Source organism: Puma concolor, chromosome A3 (assembly GCF_028749965.1).
Source record: "Puma concolor isolate L17-30 chromosome A3, mPumCon1.1.hap2, whole genome shotgun sequence".
In the NCBI taxonomy this organism is placed as follows: Eukaryota; Metazoa; Chordata; class Mammalia; order Carnivora; family Felidae; genus Puma; species Puma concolor.
Window position 1 is genome coordinate 116,043,324 of NC_141669.1, and position 18,789 is coordinate 116,062,112.

Consider the following 18,789-nt stretch of genomic DNA (forward strand, 5'->3'; position numbering starts at 1 on the left):
TAACCGACTGAGCCACTCAGGCGCCCCTCCCATGTGGCTTTTAATCACTGCATGGTATATTCCAGCCAATAGACTTTTGCTTGTGTGAGCCATGAACCAGGCCTGCATTAGGGACCTCAGGGTCCTACAGAGGTGAGTCAGATACAGTCCCCCGGGCTGAGGGGAAGCTGACCTAAGAGGAGATAGCTCATAAATCGGAGAGGGGCCCGGTGTGATAGAGGTGTGGATCAGGTGTGGAGGGAGATCAAGTTCCAACTGGCTCCAAGACACGGCCAGGAAGGCTCCTTGGTATCCTCAGCCGAGCGGGGCAGGTGGGGTGTGGAGCAAGGGTCTTCACCCCGCTCCTCGGTTTCCCAGGGGCTCCATGGCTCTTCCTTGGGTGCTGCTGCATCCCCAGAGCAGCTTGGCTGTCTTTCCACATACCGTTTGGGCTAGAACATGGTTTCTTGGCACTATTGATATTTTGTACTGGCTGATGCTATATGAGGGGGCTGCCATGTGCATTATAGGATGTTTAGCAATATACTAGCCTCTACCCTCTAGATGTCAGTGGCTTCTTCCCCACAGTTAGGACAACCACAAATGTCTCCAGGGGACAAAAGTCTCCTGGACGGTAAAATTGCCCCTGGTTAAGAATCATGGGTTTAAAGAAAGGATTTAGTTGCTAAAGATAGTTTGAAAACTGAGAGCGTAGAGTTGAGCACTTTGCACACAGATGGCCTGAGTTTGATTTTTAGCACTACCACTGTCCTGCCGTGTTGCCTCATGCAAGTCTCTGCCCCTCTCTGAGCCTTCATCCGAGGGAGGCTGAGGAGAGCATGGCTCAGGCTGAGTGTGGGCTGGACTTGCCTTCATGGTGGATATGGAGGCACCAGTGATTCATTGAGTGAGTGACTATTGAGAACTTATCACATGTCAGACTCTGGAGGTGACATGGGGGAATCAGATGGGCAGATCCCCACCCTGCCCTCCTGGGGAAGCTTAGCATTCAGTGGCAAAGATTGAAAATGAACAACAAACAAATAAGTATGTTACAGAGAAGTATGCAGACTACAAAGACAGGAATAAACAGTGAGGGGGCAGAGAAAGATATGAGGCAGGTATCAGGGACAGTCTCCTGGAGGAGGTGACATGAGAGCTGTCTTAAGGGATGAGAAAAGCCAGGAAATAGCTTCCAGAAGGAGGGAGCAAGTACAAAATCTTGAGGCAGAGAAGGGACTGAGGGTGTTTAAGACCAGGAGAGGTGAGTGGGAGTATGGAGCTCAGAGAACAAGTGGGGGGAAGGAGGGAATGGGGCTGAGAGGTGAAGGGAGTGGTCAGACCGCACAGGGCTTTGTGGGGAACTTGGCAAATCACTGGAAGGTTCAGAGCAGAGAATGTCACAATCCTTTGTGTATTTCATGAAGCCATTTCTAGCTGCCCTGTGGGGATGGTCTGAGGGGGCCAGGGTGAGACAGACAGACCAGAGAGGAAAGAGATGATGGTGACCTGGCTAAGTTAGCTAAGGTTTGGGGGCTGAACATCCTATTCCAGGCAGAGGGAAACAGCAAGTGCAAAGGCCCAGAGGCAGGAGCCAGCTTAGTGCCCTGAGGAAGACATGTGTGGCTGGCCGCGAGTCAGTGGCTGGAAGAAGGGGGGACATGAGACTGACAGGAGAGCAGGGGCCCAGATCGCACACACGCTCAGCTGGGAGAAGTGGGGAGATGAGACTGGCAGGGAGCAGGGCCCAGATCACGCATGCGCTCAGAGGACAAGCCGAGAGACTGGGTTTTATTCCAAGTGCAGAGGTGCGGTTGCAAAGTAAGGGGTCTGAGTGCCTCTCTCTGACTTTGCCCCCCTCCCCCCACCCCAGGCATGAAGCTCCACAAGTGCGCCCTGTGCAGCAAGTCCTTCAGCCGCCGTGCCCACCTCGCGGAGCACCAGCGCGCCCACACGGGCAACTACAAGTTCCGCTGTGCTGGCTGTGCCAAGGGCTTTTCCCGACACAAATACCTCAAGGATCACCGCTGCCGCCTTGGCCCCCAAAAGGACAAGGACCTGCAAGCCCGGCGGCCTTCCCGGAGGAGGGCGGCCCCCCGCAGCGGCAGCAGCGGTGGGCACAAGGTGGTGACCCCCCTGCCTGACCCGCTGGGGCTGGAGGAACTGAAAGACACAGGGGCTGGGCCTGTGCCGGAGGCTGCCCCAGGCAAGCCGCCCTTCTCAGAGCCAGATGCAGTGCTGTCCATTGTAGTGGGTGGCACGGTGGGTGGCGAGCCTGAGCTGGTAGTGCCTGGGCATGCCGAGAGCCTGGGCTCCAACCTGGCGCTGGCGGAGCTGCAGGCAGGGACTGAGGGCCCATGTGCCATGCTCGCTGTGCCTGTGTACATCCAGGCCTCAGAGTGATGGACCCGCGGGGTTTGCTCCCAGAGCCTGGCCTCATGCTCACCTTTGGGTCCAGACGTCAGGGGCCAGCTAGAGATTCTTTCCAACGGAAGTGAGCCATGGGCTGAAATCCTTTTGGAGTGTCATGTATAAACCTGGCCTGTGGCCAGCCTGCCATGGCCCCAATTCTGCTGGAGAGCCCTGAAGCATTCCGGAATCTGAGGCAGGGCTGCCTACAGCTTCCAGGTCAGGGCAGTGGAGAGAAGAGAGATGGCCGAGCTGAGCAACCCCAGGGTCTGGCTGGTCCAGGCTGGTGTCGGCCCACCTAAGAGAGAAGACAGGGTGGTCCTGCCCGCCCCTCCTCCAGGCTGTCTTGGTGTGGCCTTTAGTCAAGCTGCTCTTCTGGAGGCCTGAGATTGTTAGAGCCCTGATCTGCTGGACCTTTTCATACACAGTTCCTTACGATATCCCCAGGTGACTCTGTGATGTAGGCATTTAGGCGGCACTCAAGTGTCATGGTTAGAGTGCAGCTATCAGCCAGTTTTGGCTTCACATCTAAGCACTGCTGCTCACTTGCTGTGTGACCTTGGGTAAGTCACTTTACCTCTCTGAGCCCTGTATTTCTCACCTGTACAGTGGGGGGGTGGGTATGACAGTTCAACTCCATAGGGCTGTCGTGGGGTCCAGTATGATGAAACGTGCAGAGGACTTGGCATAATGCTTGGCACTTGAAAAGTGCTCAGTAAATGTTTTTATCAAAATGTGTACCCAATGGCTCAGGCCCGAGCCTTGGGAGTTTCTGCCCCTGGGTGGCAGCACTCCCTCCTCCAAAGTGTGTGGGGGCTGAGAGGTCCCATGGCCCCTTGCACACAGCTGTGCTGCCCTGTTAGCCATGGAGAGGTTTGGTGCTCCCGGAATGGTTATTTCAGAGCATGGCCATGGAAGAGGTTTTAACTCACTTTTGAAAATGCAGGATCCTGGGCCTTGCCCCAAACGCTACTGCATCAGAAGCTCTGATCAGAGCCAGAAGTCCATCTCAAGCAGGCCTCTAGAATCCGTAGTTGCCCCCACTGCCAGCACTCTCTCCGCCTCCCCAGCTAGTCCAGAGGAGGAGTGAATCAGGGAGGCAGGGAAGAGAAAGGGGACCTTGACCAGTGTTTCCTCATTTATATCCGCAACCACCCTGCTGGGCCACACTGGTCAGTTACAGGAGAGGAAACGGGCTGGAGAAGGGATAGGGTGGGGCGTGGCAGGGCTGTCAGGCTCAGTTTGATGACTCAGTTTCCTCGAAGGCTGGTATGTCCCTCAGACATCTGTGCTGGGGCTGTGGGCTGGAGCTGAGAGCAAGCCCATCTTCCCCTCAGGAAGGGTGTGATGCAGGAGGAACAGCAAGTGAGGAAGTGGCACACAGCTGAGGCAGTGAGAACTGTAAGCCCACCCAGCCTTCAGGGCCAGAGGAAGGACTGGCGAGGACTGAAGATCTGTCCAGGGGAGGTCACATTTGAGCTGGTCCTTGACACAATGTTTTGATGGATGGATAAAGGGGGGAAGGCATGCCAGGGAGAGCGAGCCATGAGCAAAGCCTTCGAGGTATAATTCTGGGGCTAATGCAAGGTCCAGGGTGGCCAGAGATTTAGTGGTAGTAGGTAGATCATGACAATTGCTAATATGCTTCCAGCTTCCACCTGATGGACACTTCCACATGATGGGTACACAGCACTTCAGCCCCATCGGGTGGAAATTGTAACTTATTTTACAAATGAGGAAACAGACACAGAGCTCCTCGCCCAAGTTCACACAGCTAGTCAGTCACAGAGCTGGGATTCAGGCAGGAATGGCCTGCCTCCATGTGCTGTTAGCCACTTTGCTCTATTGAAATAGGAGTTGATGTCGAATCAGAGATACTCTTGGTTAAAGAATTTGGATTTTATTCTCTACAAAGTGGAGGAGTCATGGGAGACATTAAACATTTTTAACAATCGTGACATTAAATAAAATGTTAAAAATCACATCTCCATCCTAATACAACTGTTTAAGTTATATTTCTGTCTCTGCCTATCAGTATACACACGCGTGAACATTTACCAATAATCGTGAAGACTAATGTTGACTAGGTACCTGTGCCATGCCTGACATGTCCTAAGCACTTTGAGGTGGGTGCTACTTCTAATTCCATTTTATGGCCGAGATGAGGCAAAAGGCACAGGGAGGTTAAGCAGCTCCAAATCACACAACAGTAAGTGGCAGAGCCAGGCCACAGACCAAGGGACATATTGGGGCACCTGGGTGGCTCAGTCGGCTATGCATCTAACTCTTGGTTTCCGCTCAGGTCATGATCTCACAATTAGTGTGTTCGAGCCTCATGTCATTATTAGCGTGGAGCCTGTTTGGGATTCTCTCTCCCTGCTCTCTCTCAGCCCCTCCCCTGCTGTCTCGCTCTCTCTCTTTCTCGAAGTAAATAAATAAACATTAAAAAAAAGAACAAGGAAAATATCAAGTCCTAATATTTATTTTTTTTTTATTTTTTTTTTAATTAAAAAAAAATTTTTTTTTAACGTTTATTTATTTTTGAGATAGAGACAGAGCGTGAACGGGGGAGGGTCAGAGAGAGAGGGAGACACGGAATCTGAAACAGGCTCCAGGCTCTGAGCGGTCAGCACAGAGTCCGACGCGGGGCTCGAACTCACGGACCGTGAGATCGTGACCTGAGCCGAAGTTGGCTGCTTAACTGACTGAGCCACCCGGGCACCCCAAGTCCTAATATTTAATGGATGCACAGTTGGACTGCAAGGGAGGAAGCTTGGACCATAATAACTAAATCCCTCCTAGGTAGGCAGATGGGATGACTGAGGCCTAGAAAGGGGAAGGCCCTTGCTCAAGGGCCTTGCTAAGTTGACAACAGAGCTGCTCCAGGACCCCTCCAGAGTCCCTCACAGACCTCCAAGATGCTGGGAGAATGAAGTGTAAAGAGGGTCTGTCCTGAGCATCCAGAGTCCCACAGATTTTGACATTAAGCAGAGCTAGGTTTGAATCCTGACTCTGCCCCTTCCCAGCTGTGTGACTGTGGCAAGTCACTTCACTTCTCTGAACCTCAGTGGCCTCATATGTCAAATGGGGAGAATAATAGTACCTACCCAACAAGGTTATTAGGATTCAGAGGGAAGGGGCAACTGGGTGGCTCAGTAGGTTAAGCATCTGACCAGCACAGGCTATGATCTCAGGGTTCGTGAGTCCGATCCCCGCATCGGGCTCACTGCTGTCAGCACAGAGCCCACTTCGGATCCTCTGTCCCCCTCTGTCTCTGCCCTTCTCCCCACTTGGCGCTCGCTCGCTCTCTCAAAATAAATAGATAACTTTAAAAAATGTGAAAAGGAAATATTTTTTAAAAATTGGGAGATTTCATATAAAAATCTGGATTCTGACTTCTGTTGAAAATTAGGATGTCTGGGGACACGTGGGTGGGTCAGTTGGTTGAGCGCCTGACTTTGGCTCAGGTCATGATGTCACATTTCTTGAGTTCGAGCCCCACATCAGGCTCACTGCTGTCAGCCTGTCAGAGCAGAGCCCTCTTCGGATCCTTTGTCCTCCTTTCTCTGCTCGTCCCTTGCTTGCACTCTCCCGAAAATAAACAAATATTAAAAAAAAAAAAAATTAGGCAGGGAGACAGCAATCAGGTGGAGCTGAGCTAGCAGCCCCTTTAAATGGGTACATACATTCTGGATGCCATAGTTCCTGTTTTTCTCTACTGTCTCCTTGATGTTGCAGCTGGATGTCAGTTGCTACTTGCCATACTTGTGTTGATTTGTTTTAGAGTAGAGACGTAATTCTAATTTCCCATGTCTTTCAAGAGTAGGAGAACAAGATGGCCAGAGAGGGTCACATGATATTTTTTATGTTCCTGACCTCCTCAATCATCTTACTGTCTGGACCTGAGGTATATGACTTGAAGAACCCTATAAATAGTGCTTTGTTTTCTCCCTTCCACTTCTAGTCCTCTATTTGCCTCTAAGCTAGCTGGCCTCAGTTTCTCTTTCAATAAACGTGGGGAATTGAGTCATAGCTAACTTTACTGTCCACTAAGTGCCCAACCTTGTGCTCTGTGTCTTATTCACATGTCACTGAGTCCTCAAGACACCCCTTGGAAGCAAGCTCTCTTACAATGCCCAGTTTATATATGGGGAAACCAAGACTCACTCGGAGAGGTGTAACAACCTGCCCAAAGACTCAGCTAGAATGTGTGGAGCTGGGCTTCAAACCCAGGGCTGACAGACACCAAAGTTCCTACCTTGTCTTAGGATCGCTAAAGCTCTCACCAGCTCTGATAGGCCAGTATTTGGGGCTTTTTTTTTTAAATCACTCCTCCAAAGCTCCAAGCACTTTTCATCTCCGCCATCACTACCCTGTCCAGGCTGCAAGCCTCTTTTGCATGGATGATTGCATCAGCCTTCTCTTTGATCTCCCTGCTTTCTCTCTCTCTACACCATGATCCATTCTCTTGACAGCAGCCCAAGGGATCTTTCTAGAGCCTCAATCAGATTATGCCAGTTTCCTGTTTAAAACTCTAGTGGCTTCCAATATCTCCCAGAATGAAATCTAAAGTTTTCCTGGTAGATTTCAAGATTCTACATGATACGGCCCGTGTCTCCTACCACTCTTTTCTTCTCTCATTCTACTCCAGCCATACTTGCCCTCTTGCTGCTTTTCCATCATGTAAATTAGTTCCTGCCTCAGGGCCTTTGTCCTTGCTGTTCCCTCTGTCTAGAATGCCCTTACCCCAGATTTTCCTATGGCTGGCCCCCTCCCTCTATTTACCTTTGTCCAAAAGTTATTTCCTCAGGCTTTCCCTGGCCTATCTGTCTAAAATAGCCCCCACCCTACCCCCATCACACTTTAATCCCTTACTCTTCTTTTTTATCCATCATCCTTGACACTATATTAGATATTTCTCTTTTTTTTTTAAGATTTTATTTTTAAGTAATCTCTACAACTCAACATGGGGGCTCAAACTCACACCCCTGAGATCAAGAGTCGCATGCTGCACTGACTGAGCCAGGCAGGTGCCCCTAGACATTTCTTTATTGTCTGTTCCCCTCATTAAAAACCGAAAGTTCCACAAGGGCAAGGACTTTTCTCTGTTTTGTTCGCTGATACATCTATGGTGCCTAGAACTGCTCAGGAATTGCTCGATCAATATTTATTGAATAAACCAACAACAGCACTTTGAGGAAACAAGACCCACTCTACCACCCCTCCTCCCGTTCCATGGAGGCCAAGGGTAAGTTTCCCTCAGTAAGCATCTGCCATGTAGGCTAACTCAATGCACTGTAAAGCCCCATTTTCCTTTGTTTTGAGAGGAAGCCGAGACCATCTGGGACAAATGACAGTGGTTTGGAAATCTCAGTTGACACAGCAGGTATCTGGTGTGACCCAGCAGAACCAGTTGGACCAGTTCTGTCTCCCTTGGGAAGGTTGGCGTGGAGGTGGCAGCTGCAGGTGTTCCCAACCCCCCAAAGCTGCCAGCAAATGCTCCCACGGATTCTCAGGTCCTGTAGGGTGGGAGCAGAAAGCCCAGCAGGTTCCACCCCAGGGTTGGGGGTGAACCCCTGCTCACCAAGGATGGCTTATGGGTGGTCAGGCACAGAATCCTGAGGCCAAGGGCTGAGGCCCAACTTCAGGGCCTTGAGCCCTTTGTAGAATCCTGGAGAATAAAATGAGGCACAGAGAGGGAAGGGGTCTTGTCCAAGGTCTCATAGCAAGGCTAAATCCAAATCTAGTTCCCCTGCCCCCCAAGTCACTGCTCCCTCAGCCCACTCATGTATTCATTTCACAAATGTTTTTATTAAGTGCCTACTATATGCTAGGCATTCTTCTAGGCATTGACAACACATTATGAGCCAAACAAATAATGATCTGTGGAAGAAGCAGATGATAAATAAACAGCAAAAAAGCAAATTATATAATACGTTAGAAGGTGATAAGTACTATAGAAAAAAAAGAAAAAGCGGAGGAGAGTAGAATGTGAGTGTGGGGTGGGGCGCATGTTGCAGCATTGTTTGGGGTGGCCTGAAAAGCCTTTCAGAAGGAAGCACTTGACCCTCTAGGGCACAGAGCCTGTTGCATGGCCTACACATGCTTGGATGAAGAGGTATGGAGTAGGCAGGCCCTGGAACCTACCATTAACTCAAGGGCAGGGGCCCTTCCAGAGCAGTCTCCACCCCCGCTCCCCACTTGCCTTTCTCAGGTTCTGCTGGGTCTCTCCTACCCCTACTGCTAACTTTGCCCTGTTCCCAGGGAGGTCATTCATACCTGTTCCCGGGCTCATCACACTTCATTTATTTGTGTTTATTTGTGCATCTCTATCCATTCATTCATTTGGATGAAGGCAGTGTAGAACAGAGAGGTTAAGGAGGTTGTTGTTACAGTAAGACTCTCAGCTTTGCCCCCACAAGCTGTGTGACCTTGGGCAAGCTGTTCAACTTCTGTTTCCCCAGTACTTAATAATATAAAATGGGGACAATGATAATGCCCACTTCATGCAGGTGTGCAGGCTAGATGAGGTAATGGATGTAAACGCTCAGCTCAGTGTCTTGCTTAGCATGAAGTACTCAATAAAGATTTCCGATTGTTTGCTGGGAGTTCAAATGCCAGCCACGTCACTTAATAATGGTATTGATGAGAGAGCATGAGGCAAGTTGAGGGGCAAAGCACAAGCTAGCAACACCTCCCACCCCCTGCCCCAGGTGGGATCTTGTGATATTCCTCAGACACTCCCGGCTACCCAAGAACAAAGGAAAGGGGTTTAAGTGCTTGCTATGGTAATGTGGGAAACTAAGGCAAATGAAAAATTAAATTCCCTTACTGCCTATAGCCCATTGACAAGTCCTTGAAACCAGCAGAGTGATCTCCCTCTAGGAGCTCAGCTGCCTTCGACATGACACTTTGCTAGGGGCAAAAGAGAACCTTGGCTTAACATTGTCCCAACCTCGAGGATCCAGTCAGTCTACTTCCTTTATCTCAACTGCCCCAGGATATATGCTGGCAATCATGCTCCAAGCTCATGGCCCCCCATATGCATTTGAGGGGTCTCATGACTGAGGTTTTATTAAAGGGTTATAAATGGTGTTTCCCTAGCAACAGCTAGCCCCTGGAAACCTTGCTTCCAAAATTCCTTAGAGACATCCTCTTTCCCTGACCCCCTCCCAACCTGAGGGTATATAATGAGTTACCCATCACAACCCCAGTGCAGCTCTTCCTGCCCATGGGTCCTGTCCCCATGCTTTAATAAAATCACCATTTTTGCACCAAAGATGTCTTCAAGAATTCTTTCTTGGCCATCGGCTCCAAACCCCATGAATCCTGCCCCCCCTCTCATCACCACAAAACTTCATCAGTATGACTGTGGGCAAGTCATTCAACTCTCTAAACTTCTGTTTCCTCGGCTATAATCTGTACCTACCTCATAGGGCTATAGTCAGATAATTAATGAGATATTCTTTGTCAGCCATCTGACTCAAAGTGAGGGCCCATAGATGTCAGTAATTAATTATTATTCCTGTTGTTACTATTACTGTTTATTTTATAAATATGTATTGGGTGCATATTCTATGTTCTTATGTTCTTATTGAATCCTCAAAATGGCCCCGTAAGGAAGATAGTGTCTCTCACAGTTGGGAAACCGAGTCAGATGGCACACCTTGCCACATGGCTGAATGGCAGAGCCTCAGTTCTAATCTGGGTTTGTGTGGTGGGCAGCAAAACATGTTTTCCTGTCATGACTTCACCACACTTTTTTTGAAAATAAAATTCACATAACAAAATTCACCAATTTAACTATTTTAACATATACAATTTAGTGCCTTTTGATTGGGTTGTTTGTCTTAAAAAAAACTTCTTTTAAACGTGTATTTTGAGACAGAGAGAGAGAAAGCAGGGGAGGGGCAGAGAGAGAGAGAGGGAAAGGAAGAGAGAATCCCAAGCAGGCTCCGCACTGTCAGGGCAGAGCTTGACAGGGGTCTTGATCTCACAGACCATGAGATCATGACCTGAGCCAAAATCAAGAGTCAGACACTTAACCGGCTGAGCCACCCAGGCGCCCCTTGTCTTTTTGTTTTTTGAGTTGTGAGAGGGTTTTTAAATATAAGTATATTCTGCGGGCACCTGGGTGGCTCAGTCAGTTGAGCGGCCAACTCTTGATTTTGGTTCAGGTCACGATCTCGCAGTTCATGGGTTAGAGCCCCACTTTGGGCTCTGCACTGACAGAGTGGAGCCTGCTTGGAATTCTCTTCTCCCTCTCTCTCTGTCCCTCCCCGCCCCCCCCCCCGACGCTCTCTCAAAATAAATAAACATTTTTTTAAAAATAAAAAATCTAGGGGCGCCTGGGTGGCGCAGTCGGTTAAGCGTCCGACTTCAGCCAGGTCACGATCTCGCGGTCCGTGAGTTCGAGCCCCGCGTCGGGCTCTGGGCTGATGGCTCAGAGCCTGGAGCCTGTTTCCGATTCTGTATCTCCCTCTCTCTCTGCCCCTCCCCCGTTCATGCTCTGTCTCTCTCTGTCCCAAAAATAAATAAAAACGTTGAAAAATAAAAATAAAAAATCTAGATTCTGTGTCTCCCTCTCTCTCTCTCTGTCCCACCCCCCTGCTTGTGCTCTATCTCTGTCTCTCGAAAATAAACAAATGTTGGGGCACCTGGGTGGCTCAGTCGGTTAAGTGTCCGACTTCGGCTTAGGTCATGATCTTGCAGTCCGTGAGTTCGAGCCCCGCGTTGGGCTCTGTGCTGACAGCTCAGAGCCTGAAGCCTGCTTCGGAATCTGTGTCTCCCTCTCTCTCTCTGCCCCTTCCCTGCTCATGCTCTGTCTCTCTCTTTCTGTCTCAGAAATAAATAAATGTAAAAAATTTAAAACAAAAGAAAATAAATGTTTAAAATAAATAAGTAAAAATTAAAATTAAAATTAAAAATCTATACTCTGAATGTTAACCCTTTGTCAGGTATAGGATTTGCCATTATTTTCTCCCATTTCATGGGATGTCTTTTCACTTTTATTTATTTATTTATTTATTTATTGAGAGAGAGAGAGAGAGAGAGAGAGAGAGAGAAAACGTGTTGAGTGGGGGAGAGGGGCAGAGGGAAAGAGAGAGAATCCCAACTCAGGGCTCGATCCCACGACCCTGGGATCGTGACCTGAGCCAAAATCAAGAGTCAGATGCTCCACCAACTGAGCCACCCTGGCGCCCCATTTCATAGATGTTCTTTATCAGATTGAGCAGCTCTTTTCTATTCCTACTTTGTTGAGTGGTTTTTTTTTTATCAGGAAAGGGTGTTGGATGTACTCTGTTTTTTACAGTTAAAAATCAGCAAATTCTAGGGGTGCCTGGGTGGCTTAGTTAAGCGGCAGACTTCAGCTCAGGTCATGATCTCGAAGTTGGTGGGTTCGAGCCCCGTGTCAGGCTCTGTGCTGACAGCTCAGAGCCTGGAGCCTGCTTCACATTCTGTGTCTCCCTCTCTCTGACCCTCCCCCGTTCATGCTCTGTCTCTCTCTGTCTCAAAAAAAAAAAAGTAATAAACATTAAAAAAATAAATAAACAGTAAGCAGTAGATGGTATAGTAATGCTTATTTCTTGGGGCTTTGGTGGATGCAGATGAGATTTTGTAAGTGAGAGTACTTTGCAAATTAATAAAAACTGTATGCTTCTATTGCTGCTCTTACCAGACAAGTTTTAAAAATGGCAATATATTTAGTAAAGTACATAAGATATGTGAAGGGCAGTTATCTTCATTATGAAGACAGGTTAATTTGTATACAGACAGGTGAACACCACTGGATCTTGATATAGAACCTGTCCAGCACCCCACAAATATCATTCTGCCTGGTCTGTACCACACCTGAAGGTAACCACTATTCTAACACCTATCGCCATAGATTAGTTTTGCCTGGTTTTGAACTCTGTATAAATTGAATCATACAGACTTGAGTCTGATTTCTGTCACTCAACCTAATATCTGCAAATCATCCAGGTTGTTGCATGTAATGATAGGTCAGTCTTTTCACATAATTTTTAAAACTTATTTATTTATTTAGAGAGAGAAAGAGAGAGAGAAAGAGAGAGGGAAGGGCAGAGAGAAGGAGAGAGAGAGAGAGAGAGAGAAAGAGAGAGAGAATATCCCAAGTAGGCTCTGTGCTGTCAACACAGAACCCGATGTGGGGCTTGAACTCACCATCGATGAGATTACGACCTGAGCCAATATCAACAGACGCTTAAACAACTGAGCCACCCAGACACCCCTTTCACATAATTTTTAGCACCAGTCAGTCATGGCTTGAAAAGGCTGTGCATTTGCCCAAGAGACCAGAAAAAAATGAATTCCAGGAAAACCCCGGGCTCTCCTGTGCTGAGTCAACCCACCCTATGAATTTCTACCAAGGCAGTTGGATTCTCAGCCAGGATCGCAGCTACCTTGCCCAAATATCACCACTTCCTATCCCACACTCCAGGTAGACATCACAAATAGATCTCAGCACATTTTTCAGGGAGTCCTGATGCAGCCTCAGAATTCTTCTCAATCCAGCAATCTGAGCACCCTACACCAATTGACTGGGGTTGGTACTCAAGATAGAATCGAAATGTTCTGTTACTATATCCCTAAGATGTTTTTCTAGGCTCCAGTTATGACATGAGGGCTTCTGCTATCACCCTCAGTTTATCCCACAGCAATATAAGACATTGATGGTGGTAAGGCCTATAGTGTCTCCTGCTCATACATTCATTGAGTCATGGCTCAAAGCCAGCAAGTCTTTTGCTACCTGTATGCCTGATTGCAGCATGACTTAGGTAAGAGGGGAGGAAATAAATTGCTTAAGTATGGAGGGGTTGCTGTAGCCACGAGGAGGCACTAATGAAGCCTCCTTATTGATATTTTTGTATTTTGATAAAACCTTGCAATATCTCAATTACAAAACAAGCACAAGTGTGACTTATGTTTCATAATTTATGCAGCTGTGATTCTTGACAGTTCTGGCATGTCTCTCACATTTGAAAAATTCCTTCCAACCTGGAAAGTTGGGTGAAATAAACTTTCCCATCCTCTGGAAATGGTTCCCCGTGTATGTAGGCTGGGACTGTGGCTGATTACAATAAGAACAACAACATCTGAGGTATTAAAAAAAAAATTCTTTTTAATGTGAGGTAGGTTTTTATCTACATGTAGATCATAGTCTGGGAAGGAGACAAGACTTGTATGTGAAATAATAGAGAAAATTTTCAGTTAAACTTTCATTTATTTGAAACTCTCTTCAAAACAACTTCACATTTTTGGAAGATCCAGAAAGGGATAAAAAAGCACTTTGAGAAGCTATGTTTTTCTTTATTGGAGAGCACTTCAGACCCTCACTCAGAACTGGTTTACCCTTTGATTTCATACAAGGCTAAGTGACAAGTAACAAGACTTCCAAATAAAAGATTGGAAGCAGCAAATTAGAATGCTGGCTTAGGGTAGGTATTGGCCACTAGATGCTGCCTCACTGCTAATGGATGGAGAGTGATTTTTTTTTTTTTTTTTTTTGAGGGAGAGAGAGAGAGAGAAAGAGAAAGAGAGACCATGAGCAGGGGAGGGTCAGAGAGAGGGAGAGAGAGAATCTCAAGCAGGCTCCCAGTTGCCAGCGCAGAACCCGACGTGGGGCTCACAAACTGGGAGACCATGACCTGAGCCAAAACGGAGTTGAACACTTAACTGACTGAGCCACCCAGGTGCCCCAAGGGAGAAGTGATTCTTGACAGCAAAGGACAAGGGAAAACAATGAAATGTGGCCCCATAACCACAGTGATCTGTATAGTGCACAGACAAAAAACTCTTCAATACTTCTACTACTTTTGAAAGTTCTAGGTCTCTTCCTGGTTTAATTATTAGTGTGTATAATGATGACCAAGAATAAGGAATAACTTTTTGAGCACCTAGCTAGGCCATGCTAAATAAGCACTTTACATTACCTATCTCATATAAACTTGGAGGTGGTCTTGTTATTATCATTTCTAGTTTACAGTTTCAGACAGGAAGGCACACAGAGTAGGGGAAGTAACTTGCCTAAGTTGCAAGGTGCGTTTTGAACCTTTGCAGTCTAACTCCAGTGCCAAGGCTGTTAGTTTCTACTAGGTTTCCAAGAACCTGCTAGGCGAATAAAGAGTAGAAAGGCATTCTAGGTAGAGGGAACAAAGTATACAAAGACAGGACTAGTCAATTAAGCTAGTCAGCCACTCAGTTTCTCTGAGTCTTGGTTACTCACCTACAAAATAGGAACAGTATTATCTATCATTAGGTTTGTGAGAATTAAATGTGATAATGTGTGTGAAGCACTTTGCACAATTCCTGGATCACAGAATGTACATAATGCTAATTAACGTTTTGAAAAATATTGTTATTTCTCTTCTAGTCCTTCTACCTCTACAGGACGGGCTCCAAGGAGACTACATTTCCCAGCATGCCACCTCGCCCTTTGACTCTAGCTGGACCAAAAAGACGCGCCGCGGAGCGCCTCAAGCCGGAAGACTATAGTCTCCCGGCATGCAGTGCGCCTCCTTCCATTAGATTTGAGGCACGGCCGGCGCGTTGCCCTCCGGGAGTTGTAGTCAGCGACGTAGTGCTCTGACGCCGTCCGGCCCCGGGCGTGGGGGCCTGTGGGAGGTGGCGCGGCCGAGCCCAGCTGCGGGGCGGAGGCGGCGGAGAGGCCTGTGGCGGCAGGGAGCGGCGGGGCCAGGAGCGGGCGCTGGAGCCGAGCCGAGCCGAGCCGGAGCGGGCGGCGCAGGCCGGCGCGGCGAGCAGCAACCATGTCGGTGTTCGGCAAGCTGTTCGGGGCCGGAGGGGGTAAGGCCGGCAAGGGCGGCCCGACCCCTCAGGATGCCATCCAGCGGCTACGGGACACGGAGGAGATGCTAAGTAAGAAGCAGGAATTCCTGGAGACGAAGATCGAGCAGGAGCTGACCGCCGCCAAGAAGCACGGCACCAAAAACAAGCGCGGTGAGTCGGCCCAGTCCCTTCGGACTCTCCTCAGGCTCCTCTCAGGCTCTCCGGGCCCGGACTCCACCGTCGTCAGACACGCCCCGGGGGCTGCCCGGACCCTGGAACTCTCCCCGGTCAGACTCCCTTCTGGGCCTTTCCGGACCCCTCCCCTCTGGCTCCCTTGAGTGTCCCTTGGGGCCTTGGACGCCTCCACCATCAGACTCTCATTCCTGCCTTTCCCCTCAGGCTCTCCCTACCCCCCAGGCCCCTTCGGAGCCTGGTTTCTCAGCACTTCCCTCCGCCCGCCCTATATTCTGTTCTCTTCCGCCTTTTCCTCCTCTCTCAGGCCTGCCCTCACCCACCTTCGAGACACTGCTGTCTCTTCCTTATTGGCTCATTTCTGCCCCCCATCCTAACTCATGTACCCTTCCTTGTCCTCGCCCTGCCTTCTCCTGACCCTCTGTGGGGGGTCTAGGAGCTGCCCCAGCCCTTCCCCCATTTCCCACTCACAATTCGCCTTGAGAGACCTCCTTGATGGAAAGAAAAGGGGAGTGGGAGAGTGGAGACCCCTGGTACCGTCTCTGTTCACTTGCTGAGTGAACTTGAGTAAGTTGCTTTCCTTCTTGAGGCCTCATTTTCCCCGTCCATCAGCAAGTGCCTTCCAGATCTGTGATTCACTGCTTGCTGTCTCATAGCCAGGGCTTATCAGAGTTTCTGGTAGCAGCAGAAGCCTTCACGGGTGACTCACGGCTTCCCCATGGCTTCCCCCATCCTTTCCCCATCCCTTCCCCATCCCTTCCCCATCCCTTCCCCATCCCTTCCCCATCCCTTCCCCATCCCTTCCCCATCCCTTCCCCATCCCTCTGAACCAGAAATAGGACTCCATTCCTCCATTGGCCGTGACTCCTTCCCAGTCCCCTCTACTGGGGGTCAGGGTGGGGATAGTGAACCTCGAGGCATGCTTTTAATATACTTCTGTTGTTGTATGGCTTTCTGGGCAAGTGCTTTGTATTCTTCTTAAGGTGAACGTGACAATGCTTTAGTAACTGTAAAGCAGTTTAGAGATATTTGATCATTTTGTTGTTATGGCAATATGAGATTGAACTATAGGGTGACAACGCCTCCTCCCGCCCCCAGAGGGAAGCAAAGGTGAGAGGGATTGAGGAACTGCACAAACAAGTATTTAATTTAGAAGTCTGCTAGTTACTAGCTGCGTGACCTTGAGCTAGTTACTTTACCTCTCTGAAAGAAGATCATTTCTTTACAGTGACTTTACAGCACATAGTAGGGGCTAAATAGTAGTTTTCTTCGTTCTAACAGAAGAACAGAATAGCTTATCCTGAGGGTGCTTCTCTGCTGATAGTCAACAAATACTCTGGAAAAAATTTTTTTGAGTGCTTTTTTTTTTTTTATTAAAAAAAATTTTTTTTTTCAACGTTTATTTATTTTTGGGACAGAGAGAGACAGAGCATGAACGGGGGAGGAGCAGAGAGAGAGGGAGACACAGAATCGGAAACAGGCTCCAGGCTCTGAGCCATCAGCCCAGAGCCTGATGCGGGGCTCGAACTCACGGACCGCGAGATCGTGACCTGGCTGAAGTCGGACGCTTAACCGACTGCGCCACCCAGGCGCCCCATGAGTGCTTTTCTTTGCTGCATATTCACAGGATGAACAAAGCACAGCTTCCACCCTAATGAGAAGACAGAAATAGGAAAATAAGTGAAAAAAATATTGTCTAGTGGTGGTGGGTGCTTAAAAAAAGATGATCTGATAGGGTGCAATGGAATGGGAAAAGAGGTGCCAGGGGAAGACCTTTTTTAAAAAGTCAAGTTTGGGGGTGCCTGGGTGGCGCAGTCGGTTAAGCGTCCGACTTCAGCCAGGTCACGATCTCGCGGTCTGTGAGTTCGAGCCCCGCGTCAGGCTCTGGGCTGATGGCTCGGAGCCTGGAGCCTGTTTCCGATTCTGTGTCTCCCTCTCTCTCTGCCCCTCCCCCGTTCATGCTCTGTCTCTTTCTGTCCCAAAAATAAATAAAAAAAAAGTTGAAAAAAAAAAATTAAAAAGTCAAGTTTGAACTGAGCCTTAAGAAACCAGCTCTGTAAAAAGCTAGAGGAGGAGCTTTCCACTCAGGGAAAACAGCATAAGAAAAGGTCTGGAGGTTGGCCTGTTTTAAGAAACAGAAGACCTCTGGGTCTGGAATGTAGCAATTGAAGGGGAGAGTGGTATGAACTAGGAAGATGGGGATTGAGTGGACCTTGGACTTCCTGGTAGAGTTTGGATTTTATTTCAAGTGGGTGGCAAGATGTTGCAGGGTATGTGTGTCCTTATCATTGATAAAGTTTTAAAAACACCATCTAGCTGCTCTTTGGAAAGTACACAGGTCAGGGGTGAGAGTGGGAGCAAGGAGGCCTGAGATAGTTGCTGTAGTCCATTTGTGGCCTGGATGCCAGTTGTAGGTAGCCCTGGAGATAGAGAACGGGGTTAGATTTTGCTGCCTCTAGCTTTTTTTCTCTGATGACTCTTCCTCAGTCAGGATCCTCTATTGTTGATTAGAGTCTTTGTTTTTAGCAGTCTGCATTTTGGAACGCTTTGCCTGTTGCAGGGTGTTGGAGGAGAGGGTATCACTTTACCTCATCTCCCATCTGAGAGGGAGATTCTTCTGAGGTCTTTTGGTCTGGAGCTAGTTTAGTTTTTGCAGTTTTAGAGGTGATTGAATTTTCTTTCAAGAGGCTTAGAGAGGGTACCAGCAGACTGTGGAGGACCAATCTCAGTTCGTTGTAATAATTTTGCTGAAAACAGTCTGTCTTCTTCCTTTTCTTTTTTTTTTTTTAAGTTTATTTATTTATTTTGAGTAAGGGAGGGACAGAGAGAGAGAGAGAGAGAGAATCCCAAGCAAGCTTCTCATGGTCAGTGCAGAGCCTGATGCAGGGCTTGAACCCACAAACCTCGAGATCATGACCTGAGCCAAAATCAAGAGTCAGACACTTAACTGACTGAGCCACCTAGGTGCCCCCAGTCTGTCTCTTTGAGTTTGGCTGAGAGGACAGGAGCTACTATAAGCTGCCCGTCTTTTTTAGCATCTTCTGGTCTTTTAGACCAGAGGTCTTTTAGCATCAAAGTCTTATCTGCCTATTGGGATAGTGCTGTGAGGTATTAACACCACCACATACCATCCAGTTAGTCACTTATTGGCTTGCTACTGTGGTGGGATCTGCACAATCAGATGGAAATACACTGTGTGTGCCTTCCAGGAATTCAGGATTGATAGTGGGTGTGTTTTTGTTGTAGTTTGTGTGTGTGTGTGTGTGTGTGTAAAAGAGAGAGTGAGAGAGTGGAGGAGGAAAAGGAGTAGGAGGAGGAAGAGAGGAAGGGGTAGAGAAGGGAGAGAAACATACCAGTCGGTGCTGAAACGTGTGAACATGGGTCTGAGGCTGCATAGGAGGA

At 48.3% G+C, this 18,789-nt stretch overlaps 2 protein-coding genes across 4 annotated transcripts in view; both read left to right on the forward strand.

Annotated features, from left to right (window-relative positions):
* ZNF341 (zinc finger protein 341) overlaps window positions 1-4,403 on the forward strand; it is a 47,627-nt gene extending 43,224 nt beyond the window's left edge. For all 3 annotated transcript variants that reach the window (XM_086702005.1, XM_086702006.1, XM_086702007.1), the window contains one exon: window positions 1,853-4,403. In XM_086702005.1, coding sequence (XP_086558131.1) covers window positions 1,853-2,382 — 530 coding nt within the window. In that variant the 3' untranslated portion in view covers window positions 2,383-4,403. The remainder of the gene's footprint in view (window positions 1-1,852) is intronic.
* A 10,629-nt stretch (window positions 4,404-15,032) lies between these two features.
* The window catches only part of CHMP4B (charged multivesicular body protein 4B), a 54,850-nt gene continuing 51,093 nt past the window's right edge, over window positions 15,033-18,789 (forward strand). Inside the window, exon 1 of the mRNA XM_086702008.1 lies at window positions 15,033-15,366. Within this exon, the coding sequence (XP_086558134.1) occupies window positions 15,177-15,366 (190 nt within the window). The 5' untranslated portion in view covers window positions 15,033-15,176. The remainder of the gene's footprint in view (window positions 15,367-18,789) is intronic.